Source organism: Spermophilus citellus (genome assembly GCF_964194105.1).
Source record: "Spermophilus citellus genome assembly, chromosome: 1".
Lineage (NCBI taxonomy): Eukaryota > Metazoa > Chordata > Mammalia > Rodentia > Sciuridae > Spermophilus > Spermophilus citellus.
Window position 1 is genome coordinate 76082718 of NC_138182.1, and position 21256 is coordinate 76103973.

The 21256-nt window shown below is 33.4% G+C and overlaps 1 protein-coding gene across 2 annotated transcripts in view; it reads right to left on the reverse strand.

Moving 5' to 3' along the window:
* The window catches only part of RNF17 (ring finger protein 17), a gene marked incomplete at its 5' end in the record, with an annotated part of 109804 nt that overhangs the window by 31951 nt on the left and 56597 nt on the right, over nucleotides 1–21256 (reverse strand). For both annotated transcript variants that reach the window (XM_081292129.1, XM_081292128.1), the window contains 7 exons: nucleotides 3025–3143; nucleotides 3289–3439; nucleotides 4454–4681; nucleotides 12132–12252; nucleotides 15122–15242; nucleotides 16740–16855; nucleotides 19732–19885. In XM_081292129.1, the coding sequence (XP_081148255.1) occupies nucleotides 3025–3143; nucleotides 3289–3439; nucleotides 4454–4681; nucleotides 12132–12252; nucleotides 15122–15242; nucleotides 16740–16855; nucleotides 19732–19885 (1010 nt within the window). The remainder of the gene's footprint in view (nucleotides 1–3024; nucleotides 3144–3288; nucleotides 3440–4453; nucleotides 4682–12131; nucleotides 12253–15121; nucleotides 15243–16739; nucleotides 16856–19731; nucleotides 19886–21256) is intronic.

The window sequence follows — 21256 nt, forward strand, 5'->3', positions numbered from 1 at the left end:
AGAATTCTGTTCAATAACAATATTCTAATTGAACCTAATTTAAGGGAGAAGTGAAAACTAGTAATAGGATTTATATACTATGTAGTCTTGAGTTTTCCAATCCAGGATATTGAAAAAACTTGTAGATATATAATTGTATAGCCACTACCAGTAAATACATAAAATAGAAGTGCTCATAAGATTGAAGAAATACTCTGTGCAGACAGGTGGACTATAGAAACTACTACTAATAAACTCTTCAAGAACATTAAACATGATGGTCCATGAGTAATCAGAACAGAAAGGGTCACTAGGGTACCTTATTCTAATCTCAATTTTAAATATCAGGTTTTAAAACATACTAAACCAATTTAGACTTATAGATTAACTTTGGACAAGTAACTTAATTTCTTGGTGTCAGTTGCTTCAATTATAATATAGGAATAATAATAGTTCCCATGTCAGTTTTGTGAGAACTAAATGAACCAGTATGTGTAAAGCACATTATAAATGTAGACAATGCTGATGTATAGTAACTATACTTCACATATATCTATAATATATCTATATATGTATGTATGTATCTATCTATCTATCTAATATCCAAGGTTTTTGCATGAGGTCCTTGTGGGTAAGATCATAGGCAAGGGAAACCAATATAATTTATTCATTAAAAAAAAATCAGATGGGTACAGTGGACATGCCTATGATCCCAGTGACTTGGGAGGCTGAGGCAGGAGGACTGCAAGTTCAAGGCCAGCCTCAGCAACTTAGTGAGACCCTAAGCAACATAGTGAAACCTTGTTTCAAAATAAAAAATAAAAAAAAATTAAATATCACAGAGTTCATTGAAGTTTTTATAGTAATGCTAAAAAGATCTTTAGTTTTTTTTAGTTTTGTGAACAAATTTTTATTATTCCTATTTATATCAATGTCTGTAAAACCTATACACATATATGTGCTTATATGTATACATACATCTTTTAGCCAAATAGTAAGCAAGTGGCTTCAAATTAGGGAGTAAATTCAATACAGTACAAAATTATAAGCTGTCTTAAGTGATTTGGTTAATTTTGAGTAGCACAAAAAAATCACAGGAATTGATGTTAGTAGGTTTCATTAATGATGGAGCTGCTACTCATATGTAAAATGATATCCAGTATTCTAAAGTGAATAGGAGCTAAGATTTATTTAATACAGGTTGTAGACTATTTTGAACTTCCAGAGGGAAGGCCAATTGTTTTTGGCAGCACTATTTCTTCAGTGATTAGTTACTGTGATTTTTGACAAAAGTCAGAAATTCAAGTTTTAATGTGACATCTATGGTTTAAAAAATGTAAATATTTCAAAATTTAAAAACTATGCTATCAGCCAAATATATGGTTGGATTTAGCCTACACACAGTGGACTATAACCTATGACACAGAAGTATGCTTTCAAATTTACAAATACAAATTTTTACATTATTAGAGTACTACCTAGGTGTTGAATAATATCAGTATTTGAATTTCAAAACCAATTAGATGAAACATGACAAGAAGAACTATAAATTCTATATTTAGGTAAAAAAAATCAATTATCTGTGTACATAAAATAGGTTCAAATGAAAAATAGCAAACGCCACTGAGTGGAAGCCCTTCTGAGTAAAAATGCTTAGGAAGGACACTGGGCTTACATTGTTCCTCCAGTTCAGGGCTGGAGCTCTGGCTGCAAATGCTAATCTGTTTCACCTGGCAATACCTTCTTCTCTGGGGGTACATGAGGCAAGATAATTCTAGTACAGTCAACAAGTGGACTGATATGCTTGGGCTCTTTTAAAGAATTATCCTTTAGGGCTGGGGATGTGGCTCAAGCGGTAGCGCGCTAGCCTGGCATGCGTGTGGCCCGGGTTGGATCCTCAGCACCACATACAAAGATGTGTGTCCGCCGAAAACTGAAAAATATTAAAATTCTCTCCCTCTCTCTCTCTCTCTCTAAAAAAAAAAAAAGAATTATCCTTTAGTAAACTGAAAATTCAATGGCATTAAGAGCTGAGATCACTATATTTTTAACTTTTATAATGTGCAGAAGCTTAATGGGAGTTCAATGTGAGATGTTGTCCCTTTGCTCCGTGATTCAATCTGGATCTTTTCTTTCCTTTGCTGCTGTCTTGCTCAAATTAAACTCTATGCCCAGCAGCTTCTCCTCAGTGTATGGTATGGAAAGAAATGTCAGTTTACTCTGAAGAGTTATACGGTTAAAAAAGGGAACTATGACACATCATAGACTTCTTGATTTTAGTTATGAATTCCACCCTGTATTACTTCCCTTCTCAGATTAGCTTGCATGCTCCCATTAAATACTCTTGCAGATTTCTATTCTTAGAACCTTCAGAATCCCAGTCTGCCTTTCCTCTATCTCCTCCCATACAAACTGATTACTGAGGGTCTTGGTGCATAGAATTTCCCACTTGCTGATATTTGGGAGGTCATAGGAGTCATCTGTCACCAACTTTTTTTTTTTTTCAGATAATCAGTATTCACAGTATTTAGTTTTACTATCCAAGCTGCACTACTTGTACTGTAGGATTCTAGATTAAAAAATTATACTATGACATTTTTCCAGAATCTTCTATAATCTACTTTTTTGGTAATATATTTTTAGCTTTCCTTGCAATTCTAAATTTACAAAGTATATTTATTTCTATTTGCTTTTGTTGTTCCTCAAAGCTTTTTATATTTGCAGTTTGATTTCTACCTAGATACCATTCATACTCACCTATAATATATTTCCTTAATGTCACTAAATTTATGTGCTCCAAATAGTTATCTTTCCTCCTGTTGACACCTGAGTTAGCTAGATTTTATAAAAATTTCAGGACATGTTAACTAATTTAATACTGATAAGAATCCATTCAAAAAAGAGAAATATTTATTTATTTTTTGTGGTGCTGGGGATTGGTCCCAGGGCCTTATGCATGCAAGACAAGCACCCTACCAACTGAGGAGAAATATTTAAAATGATAACATTCAATGGATAAAATGAATTTATTCAGCTAAAAACTACCTTATATCGACAAGAGAGCATTCCAAAGATAATCTTCCCATTGTCTTTAGATTTTCTTGAAGTTCTCTTAAACAGTTAATATTCACTACTAGTTCAACACCCACGTCATACAGCAATACCTATGAAAACAGCAATTTTAATATGGAAAGACATTTCAAAAACATTTTTGCAAATATTGAAAGCATAACAAAAACTGGATTAAATAACTGCAGTAAAAGTCCAAAAACGCATTCATTTTCACAATTTATTTATAATTGCATTTACCTCTACTAGTGTGTCTGTGATCATCCTGATGATCTGGCCTCTTCGCCACTGATTTTTATCTGGGACCTTAACAGCACAGTGCATATCATTTTCCCATTTAATAGGTTCCCATTCTTTGTTTTCATAAGCAGTTATCATCTTTTCTTCTAAACTATATAAGAATTAAAAATGTTAAAAATGACTTTAAAAATGACTTTCAAAAGTTAAAAACATTTTTTTTTTCTCTGACAACATGTTTCTGTCCCCCTTGGTCATTCCACTTCAGCCAAACTGTTCTTCCCTAAATATACCAAGCATATTTCCACCTCGGGCCACGTAACTAGCTCTTCCCTTTGCCCGAGATAAACTTTCCTTAGATTCTTAGGGGGTTATTCCCTCCTACCTCTTTCAAGGCCCATTTCAAAAGTGAATTTCATGCATCTTTGAGGTTTTCCTTTTAAAAATTACCTTGCTCCCCAAATGCTTTATTTTCTCTATCACCTGTAACATACTTGCAATACTAAGTTTTATTTGTTCATCATCTCTCCCTCTGTTATAATTTAAGCTCCATGACAGCAAAGACCTATATTCTTTACCACTGTTATCCCCAACATCTATATGCACACTGCCATGAGTAGGTGCTCAATAATTTGTGGGGTAAATAAATCCTAATATAGTAAAAATAATTAACAAATATACTATTAAAATTTTTAGTTTAGTTTAGTTCAAATAATTTTGCTATTTTAATGAAACCATGTCATTTGCAGAAAAATGGACAGAACTAGAGACCATTATGTTAAGTGAAATAAGTCAAACTCAGAAGATTAATGGTCAATTATTTCCTCTTATATGTGGAAGCTAGAGAGAAAAAAGAAAAAGGAGGTGGTGGGGATGATCTCATTAAAATCAAAGGGAGCTCAATAGAGGAAAGGGACCAAGGGGTGTAGAGTGGGCAGGCAAGTACTGGAAAATGATACCAAACAAATTATACTGTTATAATGTGTGCATATACAAACATGTAACAACAAATTCCATCATTAATACAACTTTAGTGCACCAATAAAAAATGTGGAAAAAATTAAAATTAAGTAGATAAAAACATTTTGCTATTTTAAAAATTCTACATTTAAAACTTCTGTTATCTTTGAAACAGTATAGGAAGAATGTTTTCCATATAATAGTATACCTATTAAGTAAGTTTTCTGTTAACAACCACTGAACATAAATCTTCTCAGGAGATATTACATTACAGATATGCACAGGCAATTCCTTATTATAAAGTGACTGGAAATTCTCATTAGGTAGAGATTTTACAGACATAGGACTTAAGTTGTTTACTTCATTTGAAATAATTTCTTCTGGAGAAGGATCCCATACTTCTATATGCTTTTTAGAATTATCTTTGAGGGTATATCTGAAAAATAACAAATGTCAGCAAAAAGAATATAGCAAAACATTCATGTTTGCATTTGCTTAGGCTTAGAGATGAATAAGTTTTAGCAACTTCCAGTTTTGATATTAATAATAACTAAATTTAGTCATTTAAAAAATGTTCTGAACCAACACCAAAGTAAGTACAAGAAGAAAACAAAAACTAAAAATTAAATTTTCTATTTTTAAACACACAGTTATAAATAACAACTTTGCTTATAAGTTCAATGCTTGGCACTGATATTCTGCACTCCAAAGGAACAGAAGAATTCATACTTTGACAACTTGAATATTTATCTTTGACTAAAATATATCAATCCATTTACCATGAAGAATACAAGTTGGAAAATAATTACTATTATCAAAGTACTAAGAAGCAAAATCACTGAATGAAGTGATTTTGAAGTAATGTTTAAAAGATCAGACTAACTGTAGATGACTAGATGTTGTTTTTATCTGAATAAACATTGAATTTTTTTCACCATAAGCTAAGATTACACTCACCAAGGTTACTAACAATGTTTGTTGTTAAATCCAATGGACAGTTTTCAGTTCTTTCTTGAACTCTCAGCACTAGCTACTCTTTCCCTTCTTTAAATATTATTTTCTTTTGGTTCCTTGTTGTACTTCAGCTTCAAGCTCTTTTGGACCTCTCTTTCTTTCCCATAAGTGATTATTTACATGCTGCACTCCTCCACTTAAATTACATAACCAGGTTTGTCTTCTGAACTCCAGATTGACAGATTTATTTCCTCCATTCAGCTAATATTTATTGGATATGTACTGTGAGCCAGCAAGCATAGTGCTAGGTATGGCAGTGAAGAAAATAGATAGGGTTCTAATCCTCAGAAGATTATAGTTGTCATGCCTTATCCTAGGTGGAAATGTTTCAAGCCCCCAATGGATGGTACCAAGCCAAATATATACTGAATTATAATTTATGAATTTAAATAACAAAATAGAATTTTAATAATATAATAAATTTATTTAAAACATATTATTTCTCAAAGTTTCTGTTTAATACTTTCAGACTGCAGTTAACCACAGGTTAACAAACCATGGAAAGCAAAACCATGGATGGGGGGACTACTGTATGGTGTTACTAAAAAACTAAGTAAATAAGAAATTTTATATAATACAAACAAGAGTTACAAAGGAAAAGAACAAGAACACGGGCCAACAAAATCTAATGTAGTATAAGAGTTGGGGCTGATTATCTGATATATCAGTTGAGACTTAAAATAAGTAGGAGTTAGCTAGGTATTCCAGGAACTGAAAGAAAACGTAGTTTTGATATAGTAAGTAAAAAAAAGTGGTGTGGGATTTGTAGTAGGCAGGGGTCAGACTGTTTAGGGAACATTACTTTAATTTTATAAAGGATGGTGGGCATGATATGGTTAATTAAGTGTAGGGAGGCTAAGGCAGGAGTATTGCTAAATTCAAGGCCAACTTCAGCAATTTACAAGACTCTCAATTAAAAAATAAAAAGGACCAGGGATGTAGCTCCATGGCTGAGCACCCCTAAGTTCAATTGAAAGGAAGAAAGAGTAGTAGGTTGTGGAAATTCTTTTTCTTTTCTTCTCAGTCCTCAGGCTATCAGGAAAGTCACTCATCAAGGGAAACTCATGTTTTAATTTGAGCATGGGCAATAGACACAGTAAAAACAGTGGGTCAGATAACAGAAATCTGGGTTTGTGAGGGCACTGGGATTTGTTGGGGTTGCTGGAGCACCAGAGGTAGATTTACTCAAATGGAATTTAAGCTTCTGGACCATGAGTGCCCTGGGACGGGCCAAAGCAATGTTTTTTTTTTTTTTTTTGAAAAATTTCCCAAAGAATAAAAATTTAATTATCTTTCCAATTTTTAAAACTGTTCTAAATGCGTAAAATCTAAAATTTACTATCATAACCATTTTAAATGTACATTTCAGGTCATTAAGTGGGTGTATTGTTTTGCATCCATCACCACCATCTCTCTTTTTACTTTGCAAAGCTGAAACTCCTCTATTTATACTCACTAAACACTAACTCACTTCCCATTTCTTCCTACCTCCACAGTCACTGGCAACAACCATTATTTCTGTCTTAAACTACTATAATCATTCCTTATAAATGGCAACATATAGTATTTGTCTTTTATGTGATGGCTTATTTTAATATAACAAAGGTTCATCCATTATGGTACCGTATACCAGAATTTTTTTTTTCTTTTTTGTGGTAATAGGATTGAACCTTGGGAGCTTTACCACTGAGCTATATCCCCAATCTGTTTTAATTTTTGAGACATGGTCTTGCTACATTGCTGAGGCTGGCCTCAAACTTGTGATCCTCCTGCCTCAGCCTCCTGAGTTGTTGGGATTACACCTGGTTCTCTCTTTTTTAAATTTATTTAGTTGTAAATACATATAGTATCTTATTTATTTTTATGTGGTGCTGAGGATCAAACCCAATGCCTCACACATGTCAGGCAAATGCTCTACCACTGAGCTACAGCCCCAGCTCCTAGCTCTTTTTAATTGCTGAATAATATTCTATTTTATTACAAAGTACATTTTGCTTATCTATTCATTTACAAGGACATCTGGGTCACTTCCATGTTTTATCTAATGAAAATAGTGCGATTATAAAAATGAATGTACAAATATCTCTTTGAGACTCTGATTTCAATTCTTTTGAGTATATACCCAGAAGTAGATATGCTGGATCAAATGGGAATTCTATTTTTAATTTTTTGAGGAACTGCCATACTGTTTTCCATAGTGGCTATACCTTTTTACATCATCACCAACAGATACAATTTCTCTTTATCCTTAACATTTTTTTCCTAGTAGCCATCCTAATGGATATGAAGTAGTATTTTACAATAGTTTTAATATGCATTTCTCTAATAGTTAGTGATGTTGAATATTTTTTCATGTGCTTATTGGCCTATTGTATATCTTCTTTAGATAATGTCTATTCAACTCCTTTGCCACTTTTTGTATTGAGTGTTCTGTTATTTGAGATTCAGTAGTCTTCTACATATTCTAGATATTAATACTTTAACAATATATGCTTTGAAAATGTTTTCTCTTATTCTGTGGGTTGCCTTTATATTCTGTAGAGAATACCTTCAGATGTACACAAGTTTTACATTTTCACAAAGTTTAGTTTGTGTTTTTTAAACTGCCTATGCACTTAATTTTTTTTTTTAAATTTATGTACTAGGGACTGAACTCAGGGACACTTTCCCACTGAGTTATGTCCCTGATCCTATTAATTTGTGTACTTCTTTGTATTTAAAAAAATTTTTTGTTATATATGACAGCAGAATGCATTACAAATTACTACTTTTTATTTTTTTAAATAGGGCTTTGAAAGTTGCTTAGGGCCTTGCTAAATTGCTAAGGCTGGTCTTGAACATGGTGAGTTCCCTGCCTCAGTCTCCCAGGTTGCTGGGATTACAGGTGTGTGCCACTCTGCCTGGTTGGGCACTTGATATCAACAAAATCACTGCCGAATCCAGTGTATGAAGCTTTTTGTCCAACATTATCTTTTATTGTTTTAGGTCTTACATTGAGGCCACAGATCCATTGTTAGTTTTTGTATGTGGTGTTAGGTGAGGGTTCAACTTCATTCTTTCGCATATGGATGTGCATGTTTCCCCAGCACCTTTTGTTAAAAATTGTTCTTCCCTTACTAAATGATCCTGACACTTTGGTTAAAGATCAACTTACCTATATGACAGTGTTTGTTTCTGGATTCTAGATTCTACTCTGTTGGTCTGTATGTCTATCACTCTGTTGGTTTGACATTGTTTTGATTATAGTAGTTTATAGTAAGTTTTGAAATCACAATGTGTAAAATACTCCATGTTATCCTATTTCAGGATTGTTGTGGCTACTCAGGACCCCTGGAAATTTCATATGAATTTTAGAATGGGTTTTTCTATTTCTGTAAAAAATGTAATTGGGATTCTGATGGGGAACAACACTAATCTTCTGATTACTTAGGTGGGAATGACATCTTAACAATATCAAGTCTTCTAATCTATAAATATTGAATGTCTTTCCATTCATTTGTCTACTTTAATGTCTTTCAAAAATGTTTTCTAGTTTTCACTGTATAAATCTTTCACTTTCTTAATTCTTAAAGTACTTCATTCTTATAGGTGCTATTGTATAAATATAAATGTTTTCTTAATTTTCCTTTTAGATTGCTTACTGTCAGGATGTAAAAATTAAACTAATTTTGTGACTTTGTATCCTCCTATTTTGATCAATTCACTTATTAATTCTAATAGTTTGTAAAGTCTCTTAGGTTTTCTAATATAAGCTCATACCATCTGCATCTCTTCCTTTCCACATTGGATGCCACATTTTTTTCTTGCCTTTTTGATTATTCATAATCTACGTTCATAAGGGATACTGGCCTGTAATTTTCTTTTCTTGTTCTCTTCTTTTCCAGCTCTGGTGTCAGGATAATGCTGACTTCACGATTTTGGAAGTGTTCCCTTTAATTTCTTTTTTTTAGGAGAATTTGAGAAGGACTGGCATTAATTCTTCTTTAAATATTTGGTAGAATTCAGTAATGAAGCCACAATATTCTGGGCTTTCATTTGATGGGAGACTTTTTTTAAAAAGCTAATCCGATCTCTTCATTATTGAACTCTTTGGACTCTTTCCTCGTGATTCAAACTTGGAAGATTATATGTTTTAGGAATTTATCTACTTCTAGATTATCCAATTTGTTGGCATAGTAAGTATAACATGTAAGTTGCTTTATGATCCTTTGTATTTCTGTGATACAGTTATAAAGTTCTTTCCTTTATTGAGTTTTCTTTTTGGTGAGTCTGGTTAGTCTGGATAAAAATTTGTTCATTTTGCTTGTCTTTTAAAAAAAATCACTTCTTAGTTTCACTGCTGTTTTAGTCAGCTTTCTATCACTATATGGGAATGTCTGAGAACAAATTAACTTATAAAGAGTAAAGATTTATTTTGGCTCACTCTCTTGAAGGTTTCAGTACGTAACTGACTGGTCACAGTGCTTTGGGCCTGTGGCAAAGCAGTACATGATGGCAGGAGTATATGATAGAGTAAAACCATTCATTTCATAGTCAAGAAGCAAAAAAGAGATAGGAAGGGGTTGGAGTCTCATAATCCTCTTCAAGGGCACACCCCAGTGACCTTTTAACTTCCCACAAGGCACCACCTTCTAAATTTCCACAGCATCTCTCAATAGTGCCACCTTGGGGACCGAAACCTTTAACAAATGGGACTTTTAGAGACATTAAACATCTTAATAATAGCAACTGCTTTTTTTTCTACCGTTTTTCTAGTCTCTTTTCATTTATTTCTGCTATAATTGTTATTATTTATGCTGATTTTGGGCTTAGTTTGTTATTTTTCAGGTTCACTGAGGTGAACAGTTAAGTTGTTCTGAGATCTTCCGAAACTTCCCTCTTAGAACTGTTTTTGCTTTGTTTTATAAGTTTTAGTATGTTGTGTTTCCATTTTCATTTGTCCCAGGATATTTTTTAAATTTCCTTTTTGATTTCTACTTTGACCCACTAGTGTGCAGGAGTGTGTTTGTACTCACAGAAAGCATTTAAGAACAATTCCCCTACCATTTTTCATTAGGAAGTTATTACCAATCTTTAATAACTTCATAACTTAAATAATATAAAGAATTAAAAACAAGTCCCTTGATAATAGGACTTCCATAAAAATCTAATTCAGTCAATAGCTTTTATGTGTTTCAAACTATATGACTAACAGCGTGTAACAATTATTCTGATTTTTTATATATATTTTCTGAGCATAAACATCATAAACCATCATTTGGCTGGTGTTACAAAGTTAAAACTACACTTATCTTACAACCAGCAGTCCAAAAGAAAATAATACATATGGTGACACAAAGACCTGTGCCCAAATGTTTATAGTAGCTTCATTTGTGGAACTGCCTCAAACGAGAAATAATCTAAAAGCTCATTAGTTGGTAAATGAATAAATCTGGTGCATCTGTATAATGGAATACTAGTTAGCAATAAAAAGAAACAAACTACTGGTATATGCAATATATATATGCATATGCAACAGCATGGAAGAATCTCAAAAGTGTTATGCTAAATGAAAGAAGCCAGACACAAAAGGCAATATACTATATTATTCTGTTTAATGAAGTTGAGGAAAGTTAGAATTATAGAGACAGAAATTAGGTGGTTGCTAAAGGTTACTATAGAGGAAGGGGACTGACTACCGGGGGCATAAGGGAACATGTGACATTCTGTGTCTTTAATTCTTTCTTTTTTGGTCCTGGGGATTAAACCCAGGGTGCTTCAACTACATCCCTAGCACTTTCTATATTTTGGGGATAGGATCTCACTAAGTTGCTTAGGGCCTTATTATGTTGCCAAGGCTAGTCTCAAATTGACAATCCTCCTACTTCAGACTCCCAAGTCACTGGGATTACAGGCATGCACCACTGCACCCAGTGACATTCTGTATCTTGACTGGGATAACATTTATATGACTCTATATGTTGGTCAAAATCATTTAACTGCGTACCTAAACAGTGACATTTTACTACATACCTTTACTACTATGCCTTAATAATTCTGACTTCAAAAAGAAAAAAAACTTAGTTCAATACAGTTTAAATGTTTACTCTCCTTTCTTTTCCTCCTTCACTTGCAATTAGACTGCTAAAAGGACAGGCCTTTCTTCTTCTGCTTCTAGTTCCTCCAGCGTTAAGGTAGGTAGGGAGAGCAAGACCACAGATCATAATACTAACAGGAGTCATAGCAGGTCTCTGTTAGGTGTCCTTGTTATGCCAATAGAAATTATGTGTGGGTGATATCAAAATATTGGGTTTCTTAAGGGCTACATATGGAAATTCTTTAGAAGACTCTGCAGAGTCCATTCCTTTTGTAAAAGTTTCTGTTGTGGAAGAATTCTTGGTCTTGACTGCCAAACCTTTATATTCAACCTTACCAGTACTCTGTTCTTCTGCTTCTTGGGTCACCTATACCACTGGTTAGTCTTTGATGGTTATGAACAAAATGGTTTAAGCTTAGTTACTTTAAACCTAAACCTAGGAAAATTCACGTTTCTCCAAATGGGAATACCACAATGCTTTTTCTCTATTTTGCCATATCTTTTCCCAATTCCCTTTCTAAAATAGGTAAAAGGGGCTGCCTAAGCAGACATTCCATTTAGAAATAAAATGCCAGTCTCTTTTTCTAAGAAACAACTTTGATCTTGAGAAGCTTTTCTTTGGGTTTTAAAGTTCCTTAGGAATGAGGGTAAAAAGTCATTCTACTTCCTTAGACTAACAACTCAATTATTTTCCCACTATTTTTTTTCTGATGTAGGAACAGGAAATTCCAGTTTCCCTTCTTGTGTTTGAAATTTTACATATAAACTAACAGTAAAAGTTTACCTGTGTACTTACCCTACTTCATAAGATGCTAAGCCTTCTTTCACAAGCTGGTCATTAATACTAGTAGGAGTCATTCCAGGAGCAGCAAAAGAATCAAAAAGCTCAACTAAGAGCACATTATCTTCTAAAATTTCTGTAAAAACACAAAAACTAGTTTGGGGAAAGAAAGAAATATACTGCAAAATAGACTAAATGAGAAATTTTTTTTAACTGGAAACAATTTCTTTCTTTTTTTGGCATACATGAGATTTCTTGCTGAATATGTCACAGCCTCTGTCTAGAAATTATAGTAGTATTTTGCAGTCATAATGAATTGTCAATGTTACCTGGAGCATATATAAATTAGTAAAAATTCTATTTTAGGTTATTGTATGCCACTGATTCTATAACAAAACCAAATAAGCTTAACCCTTTTGGATTCAGAATAACACAAATCAATATTTACTCAACAGAAATATTCAGTAGTATATTTATACTGTTTTGTGTAATTCAATCAAGTTCCAAAAGCACACAAGTGAATGAAATTTAACTCAGGCCAGTGAGTCATTATTTGTGAAGGTTTACAGCTTTTTTTTCTTTCTTTGTTTTGAGTCTTATTATGTTGACCAGGTGATCTTCCTGCCTCAGCTTCTTGATAAATACCTGGAATTATAGGCCTGCACCACCACACCTAAGGTTTATAGCTTTTATAAGTATGGTACAAAGTTTAAAATGACAAAAACTCAATCTAGAACTCTCAATTAACTGGAATATTTTTCTTATCTCTTCATGTATTAGGACAAACCATTTAATTTTTCTTTTAGAAAACTAAAATTTATTACTTGATTGATCTGATTCTTAAACTACAGTAGGAACTGAGGGTATAATTTACATCTTATATGCCTATTTTCTTTATTTATGGTCACAGAAAAGGGAACTTGATAAAGAGGAATTTATTTAGGAAACACACATCTCTAAAATATGCACCGAGATCAATGTATGTCTACAGTTTTTATACAATAGTAGCTAGTAGAAGCTGGTCTGAATGATGATTCCAAAAAAAGACAATCATTGCTGGGCATGGGGGCACATGCCTGTAATCTTAGTTCCTGGGAAGGCTGAAGCAGGAGGATTGCAAGTTTGAGGACACTCTCAGCAACTCAGTAAAATCCTTAACAACTAAGCAAGACCTTGTCTCAAAATAGAAAACAAAAGAGATGTAGTGCAGTGGTACAGTGCCCCTGCATTCAATCCCTAGTATAAAAACAAAGTCTAAAAAAACCCATATCAGCAATAATATCCTACATTACCCAGTTATAAGAGTACATACACAATAGAAAAATTGTTTCAAGAACTGAAAAAAACAATCCTGGCTACTCTTCAGTGGCCCAGATGAGTTACCTAGAAACAAAAGGCTAAGCAATGCAAAGTAAACTTTGATCCTTTTACTTTCTATCTCTTATGTCCCTTTAGTTTTTTGGTTTCATACTTCTCATTCATGAAGTTCTTTGTTCCAATAGGGGCAACTTTCTCTGTGTTCTGTACCTTTACCATCTTCCCTGCTTTCCTCCAAATTTAATTTGAATGTCCCTTTCCTTAGAAAGTGATGATTATATATATATATATATATATATATATATATATATATATATATATATCCATCCCATTTTCATCTGTGGTAATTTACTTTATTAGATACGTTCAAAGTCCCAGTCTTATCATTGTGCAGGTGAATGGGGAAAGACACTCCTTAAATCAGATTATCTAGATTAATAATTATGTTACAACTAGTGCTAGATGTAATTGGCATACCAAATAAGTAAACAAGAGGAATCCAGAATGAATACTATGTTTTGATGTATTATCCATGGGAAGATTCTCAAGGAGGGAGCTAAAAACCAATAGAACACAATGTCAAAAGAAAGTTGGAAAGTTATCCGGCTCAAAATGAGTGGAGGCTGCTGAAGGACTAGCAGGCCTTTTAGTTTGTTCATTTCAGAGAAGCCAGATATAAAAATCCTATAGACTAAGGATACAGTTTCTATAATCATATTCCTCTTAAACTCAACTATTTATTCTAAACAATTTCTTGAATTAATACAGTGAATAAATTATCAGAGAAACTCCATCATTTATAAGTTATATAAACTTTAGCAGTTCATTTTTGAGCTTCAATTTTCTCACTAGAACAGGCTAATCATCTTATAATGGAGGGATCATTTAATGGCAGTGTGATAAAAATGAAAAGCAGGTGTAATAAAACTATCCTTGAAAGTGCTATAATCAATCCTAAGTAAATATGGTCTTATGTATCCTCTATAAGGACTCATTGAAATAGTGTTTATTGTAGTTTTGGAATATATCAAAACACATTCCCAATACTCCCGTTCAAAACTCTTGGGGCTAGATTGTTTCAGAATTCAAAGTTCCTCAGTCTGAGAAAAACTACATAGTACACAAACTTCATACTCAGTCAATACCTACCAATGGAGTATGAGGCAGAAGCCCACTGATATTACTACCTTGAAATAGAATGTACAAATATTTACTGCAAAAGAGATAAAGACTATATCTCATATAAATTCAGGATCAGATTCTGCCAGAACTAATGTTATAAAATAGTGGACTAATAGCTTTGGGGCTTTGAAGGGGGTCACGTCAAGGGTGTCTTGTTTTTTAAGATGAGGTCTTGCTATGTTTCCCAGGCAGGCCTTGAACTACTAGGCTCAAGTGATACTCCTGCTTCAACCCTCCAAGTAGCTGAGACTACAGGTATGCACCACCACACTCATCAGAAAAGTGACTTGGTCTTTAGTGGTAATTTTTACCTCAAGGGCCAATTTAGACTCTAAAGCATGCAGAAAATATAATCTCATTATACAGTCTCAATGTTACTTCTCACTACTACTCCTCCTCCTCATGGCACATTGAATTTACCCTAAGATATGACAAAAGTTATGCAATGTTAATCTTATTTAAAATAATTTATGATTATATAGTAAATAAAAATGGAAATAACTTACTAATAACTGAACATGTCATAAATTTATCTTGAGCCTTTTCTTCAAATTTTTCTTTAGCTTTTTTGGACCACTGCATCATCCTTTTACAAGGCTCAATACGTGCCAGTTTACATTTAATTGCCTGTGCCAAACAAAATTCCGCCATTAAGAAAATAAACTTAATTTCTGGTTATTTTATAGTTAAAATAAAGTTTTATTTATATGTAGGAAACTAATGTTTATGTAGCTCAGTGCAGTTGATGAAAGTATGTTTGAGGCCCTGGGTTTGATACCAACACTGCAAAAAACAAAAAACAAAAAAACAAACAAACAAAAAACCCCCAAAAACAAAACCTCCCAAAACAAAAAACAATCTTTGTGTCTGAATTTATAAATAATAAAATAAAGGTATCTATAAAAGGGCTGGGGATGTGGCTCAAGCGGTAGCGCGCTTGCCTGGCATGCGTGCGGCCCGGGTTCGATCCTCAGCACCACATACCAACAAAGATGTTGTGTCCGCCGAGAACTAAAAAATAAATATTAAAAAAAAATTCTCATTCTCTCTCTCTCTCTCTCTCTCCCCCCTCTCTCACTCTCTCTTAAAAAAATATATAAAAAAGGTATCTATAAAAGTACTTTTTAAAAAATATTTATTTTTTAGTTGTAGTTGGACACAATACCTTTATTTTATTTATTTATATATGGTGCTGAGGATCAAACCCATGGTCTCGCATGTGCTAGGTGAGTGTTCTACCACAATCCTCGCCCTCTATAAATTACTTCATAAATTGAAATAATTGGAATAAACTGAGTATTTGGACATTAGTTATCCATGTACTTGAATAATAAGCATCTATTTAAAAAGTTAAATAGTCATGATACATTTTGTAAGTGAGAAAAGCAGGCTTTCTAGACTATTTATAGTCTAATTCTATAATTCTTAAAACAACAAAAGATGATGGGCAGTGGTAGAGAACGTGCGTAGCACATGTGAGGCACTGGGTTCAATCCTCAGCACCACATAAAAATAAAGGTATTTTTTCTGTCTACAACTGAAAAAAAAATGCATCTTACTAGTACATATACCAAAAATGTTGAACAATATTTTTTAGTGATTAACTTCTTTTGCTTACCTGTATTTTCAAGTTTCTTTTTCTATAATATTGCCCATTATTCAAAATGAAAAATACAGCTTACTAACAATTTAATTAACATAGAAGAATAAAAATTTAGAAATAATTCAGCTGGGTTTGGTGGTGCACGCCTGTAATCCCAGCAGCTAGGGAGGCTGAGGCAGGAGGAACATGAGTTCAAAGCCAGCCTCAGCAAAAGCATGGGGCTAAGCAACTCAGTGAGACCATGTCTCTAAATAAAATACAAAAAATAGGGCTGGGGATGCGGCTCAGTGTTCAATCCCTGGTACCAAAACAAACAAATAAGAAATAATCCTTCGTATCCTTTTCTAGTCATCAGTTACTAAAATCAGTTACTGTAGCAATACTTATTTATAGTTCTTATATCAGAAACCATTTATAGACAAAATAGTTATTACCAGAGCATTTCTGTTAAAAACGACTTCAAAAATACTTTCATATTTGTGTTAACATTCCAACTCTAGAGTTCATAACAAGTAGATTACCTTCTCTGGGTGATTCAGAAACTCATCTTTTATTTTACGCATTTCCTTAAGTGTTATTTTTGCAGTATTACCAAAGTCCACATATTTAACTTCAACTTCCCGACGGCCAGGCAATCCTTGAAAAGTTATGAAATCAGAAATTGCAAACTCACAGACTTCTATGTCAATCTAAGTCACTAAGCTTTAAAGAAATTTTTGGAAGGTTCAAACAGAAGTTTAAATAAAGCCCTACTGCACACTGACCTTTGTGAAATCATTCAAAATATATGGTTGACTTTAGTCTTTCTCAGCACATTATGTAGAGTGGTATTAAACTTTTTGTTATCATTTTCAAATTTAAGGACAAATACAAGTATATGTCATTTCAATATGGAAACTAGTCCAGCATTCTCTGCTCCAAACAAGTGGAAGCAGATGGCATAGTATTGGTACTCAAAATAACACTTCACACAACTTAGAACCTATGGTTGTGGATATCTGTGATAACTGAGAAAGCACAGGCTATTAAAAGTATAAGGCCAATGAAATGTGGAGGAATTTCTCCCTGTTTCCATTGCAATCTTCAGGCTATAAGAATATGCTCAGCTGTACCAAAGCCACCCTTTCCTCAATGGAGATGTGATTTTAAACAAGCAGATGAATATGGGATAGAATTTAAAGAAACTTATTTTTTTTTCTTACCCAAATTATCAGTCACATATGAGAACAGATCAAATAGACAATGGAAGGTCTCAAATTTACATTTTTATTCTTTCTGAGGAAACTATAGAAGGTGGCTCCATCAAAATAAATGAATAAACTGAAGAGGTAAACATGGGATTCAGAAAACAAGGAACCATGACAGAACAATGAAGTGTATTGTGTATTGCTAAGTGAAAAAAATTTTCCAAACTAGCAAATGTATAGTAAGCACTCCATTTGAAGGAAACAGTATGCTTCCAACTAAGACTATCTGAAAAGTCTAATAATGTGATAAATTGTTTTGAAGTATTAGAAAAATGTGGCCACAAATTAAGACAATAACACAAGTGAAAAATTATCACAATTATTAACTCAAAATAGTGTTAAAGTATACTTTATGGTTCAGCAGTGAATGTATTTACACAATATGGATTTAACTAATAATTGTGGTACAAGTATAGGGAAAGGGAAAGAAGGAAAAAAAAGGCTATGAAGAGATTTGAAACTTTTATCTCACAGAGTAACAAGTAAATAGATAATATCTAAACCTGAAGCATCAACTGAATATTACATATTATTAGAATAAACAGTACAGGTACATACCAAAAGAATACCTGAAAATATGAAAAGTAACTGCAACAGAGGAGATGGAGATGACTAAATCTTTTAGTATTGTTTAGTTTTTAAATGAGGCTGACTTTAGAAAACAAAACAAACCAACAAAAACCTACCAAGTATGATCTTCATGATGGAGTTCTATAGGGCTACTGAAGATACAGGAAGATAGGCCAACTGAGTCACACATGTGTTTCCTTTACACACTCAAAGTCACCTTGGAAACTGTACCAAATATTACTACTCAAATAATTCAGAAGCCTTATTGTTCATCAAATGCATGTTTTAAAGCCAATAATTCTAATCTGAAAAGTAGTTGCAAAGTCCTTAAGTGACATGAAAAATGGCTTTATCTCTTCCATTGACATTTATCAAAAGATGCACTGCTTGTCTGCTGCAGTGGTGCACACTTGCAATCCCAGTACTGGGAGGCTGAAGCAGAAAATCACAAGTTTGAGGCCAGCCTTGGCAACCTAGCAAGCCCATCAGCAACTTAGCAATACTCTGTCTCAAAAAATAAAAATGAACAGGGGATGTACTGGTACATACTACTATCTTGCTATGTTTGAATGTTTTCGTCCTCTTCAAAATTCATTGAAATTTAATCCCTAATACAACATTTTATTAAGAGATGTGGCCTCTTAGAGGTGACCAAGTTATGAGAGCTCTCCCTACCCATACACAGGATTCAGTGCCCATGTAAAAAGGCTCAACAGAGGAAAGTTTACTCCTTTTGTGCCCTTATGCCATATGAGTACATGGCATTTGTTTTTCTGGATGATGCAGCATTCTGGAAGCAGAAAGACCAGGCCCTTACCAGTGCCCTTAACTTGGACTTCCTAGCTTCCAGAACTGTGAGAATAATTTTCTACTCTTTTAAATAGAACATACCAGCCTGTAGTATTTTGGTAGATCAGCACAAACAGACTAAGATGTTTATGAAAACTATATTTGAAAAAACTTTAGCTAGTTTGACACCCCTAAGGAATTAAAATCAATGACAAATAATTAAGATAGAAAACTTAGGTTGGAAGTTTAAATAGTTTTGAAAAAAGATCTGGAACTTTAGTAATGGGAAAAATTTTAAACAGTATCAAACTAAACTTCACCTTGTAAATAAAAAGCTACATGTCTACAAATTAGGAAGCATGTAAAAGGAACAGGACTTAGTCCACTGTCAGTTGCTATGGCAGAATACTTGATGCTGGGTAATTTACAGAGGAAAGTGGTATATTTTGGTTCACAGTTCTAGAGACTTGGAAACCTTAGATTCTGGCACCAGCATCTTTTCAGTTTCTGGTAAGGACTTTGTGCTACTTCCTTCAACTGATGGTGGAAAGTAGAAAGGCAGGTGGGCGAAGGTGAGAGACAAAACTTGGGGGCAGCCTCACTTCATAACAATCTGCTAAAAATAGTAATACAGTCCTGACAGCAAGAACTGCTCTATAAGAAATGCATTTATCTGTTCATGAATGCTCACCCCCATGACCCCATACTTCTCACTAGTCCCACCTCTCAACACTGCTGAATTTTGTTGCCTTTCCTGTCAAAGTGAGTTCTTGGATTATTTAATAGATAGAAGAGTAAATGGTCAAATCAAATAATACTATCTCCAAGATTTAATTTGTATCAACTCAAAACAATATTAGTCTTAAAGTGTAACCTTCCTTTGTGGAAACAGTGTATACTTTCCTACCAGTGACTTTAGCTCGGTACCAAACTCCATCTTCAAATTTAGCTACACATGCTTGATCTTGAACTGGACAGACAATTTCCAGATTTTCTCCATCGTCACTTTTGTAGAATTCCTCAATGGTTTTTAAAAGAAATAAAAAATCCAGGTTTTCTATCTAAGAAATAAAGGGATAAAGCACTGTAGTTGGCTAGAAACTTAAAATTTTAAGTATGTTTTAGGTATTGTTTATAAAATTATAAAACATTAAAACTGGCTTTAGTTATAAATCAATTATGTGTTATATCATTTACTTTAGGAACTGTTTTTTGTAGATGCAGTATGAAATTCTCCAAAGTAAACATAACAAAAAATAAAATCACATTCTGCTCGATAACTTAATGTATATTCTAGGTTTTTTGGACACTTACACTCTCTCCAACTTTTGTTTCTACCAAAACTAGACCATACAATACATACAATTTAGTAACCTACACTTTTCTATCAATTCTGTTTCACTAAGTGTGCCTATTAGTACTTCTAGACCATATTCAGTATTTTGTAACTGATCAAATAAGTATCCAATCTCAAGATTACACATTGCTTTTATTTATCTCTGTAACTCCTTTGTTTTTGTGGTACTGGGGATTGAAACCAGGGCTTCATGCATACCAAATGAGTGCTCTACCAAGGAGCTATATCCCTAGCCCTCCATGACTCTTATAATCTAGCAGAGTCAGTCCTCTTTTAAAAAAGACCTCGAGGGCTGGGATTGTGGCTGAGTGGTAGAGCATGCATGATGCACTGGGTTTGATCCTCAGCACCACATAAAAATAAATAAATAAAATAAAGATATTGTGTCCATCTACAACTAAAAAAATACTAAAAAAAAAAATACCTTGAGATATTGAAAGTCAGATGAGGAATAGGTGAGCCATACTGGAAACAATTACATGTGGACAGAAACTTTTAAATAGGCCAAAGGTGATAATGGAACAAGTAGGTTTGAAATAATTTGTGTCAGGCCTAAATATGAATGCCAAGGCATAAATTTATGACAAAAGGATTATACATAAAAATCTAGTGGGATTTATTCCTGGAATACAAAGATGACCCAACATATGAAAAGCAATGAAATAAACCACACTGACAGAATGAAGGGAAAAAAGAACAAAATATGACAATCTCAAATACTGCAAAAGAGCATTTAAAAAGCTGAACACTCTTTTATGAAAAAGATATTCAGAATAAACTAAGAAAGAAATTTACTGTACATCACAAAGGTCATATAAGAAAAACTCAGAGAATATCATATGCTTGGTGAAAGACAAAAGCTTCTTTCCCAAGACAGAAATAAGATAAGGATGACTGCTTTTGCATCTTGTATTCAACATGGTATCAGAAGTTCTAGCCACAGATATTAGGCAAGAAAATGACAGAAGTCATTCAAATTGGAGAAGTAGTAGTAAAATTATGTCTATTCACAGATAATGTGATCTTAAAAGAAAACCCCATACACTCCACAAAAACAAAACAAAAAAAAAACACT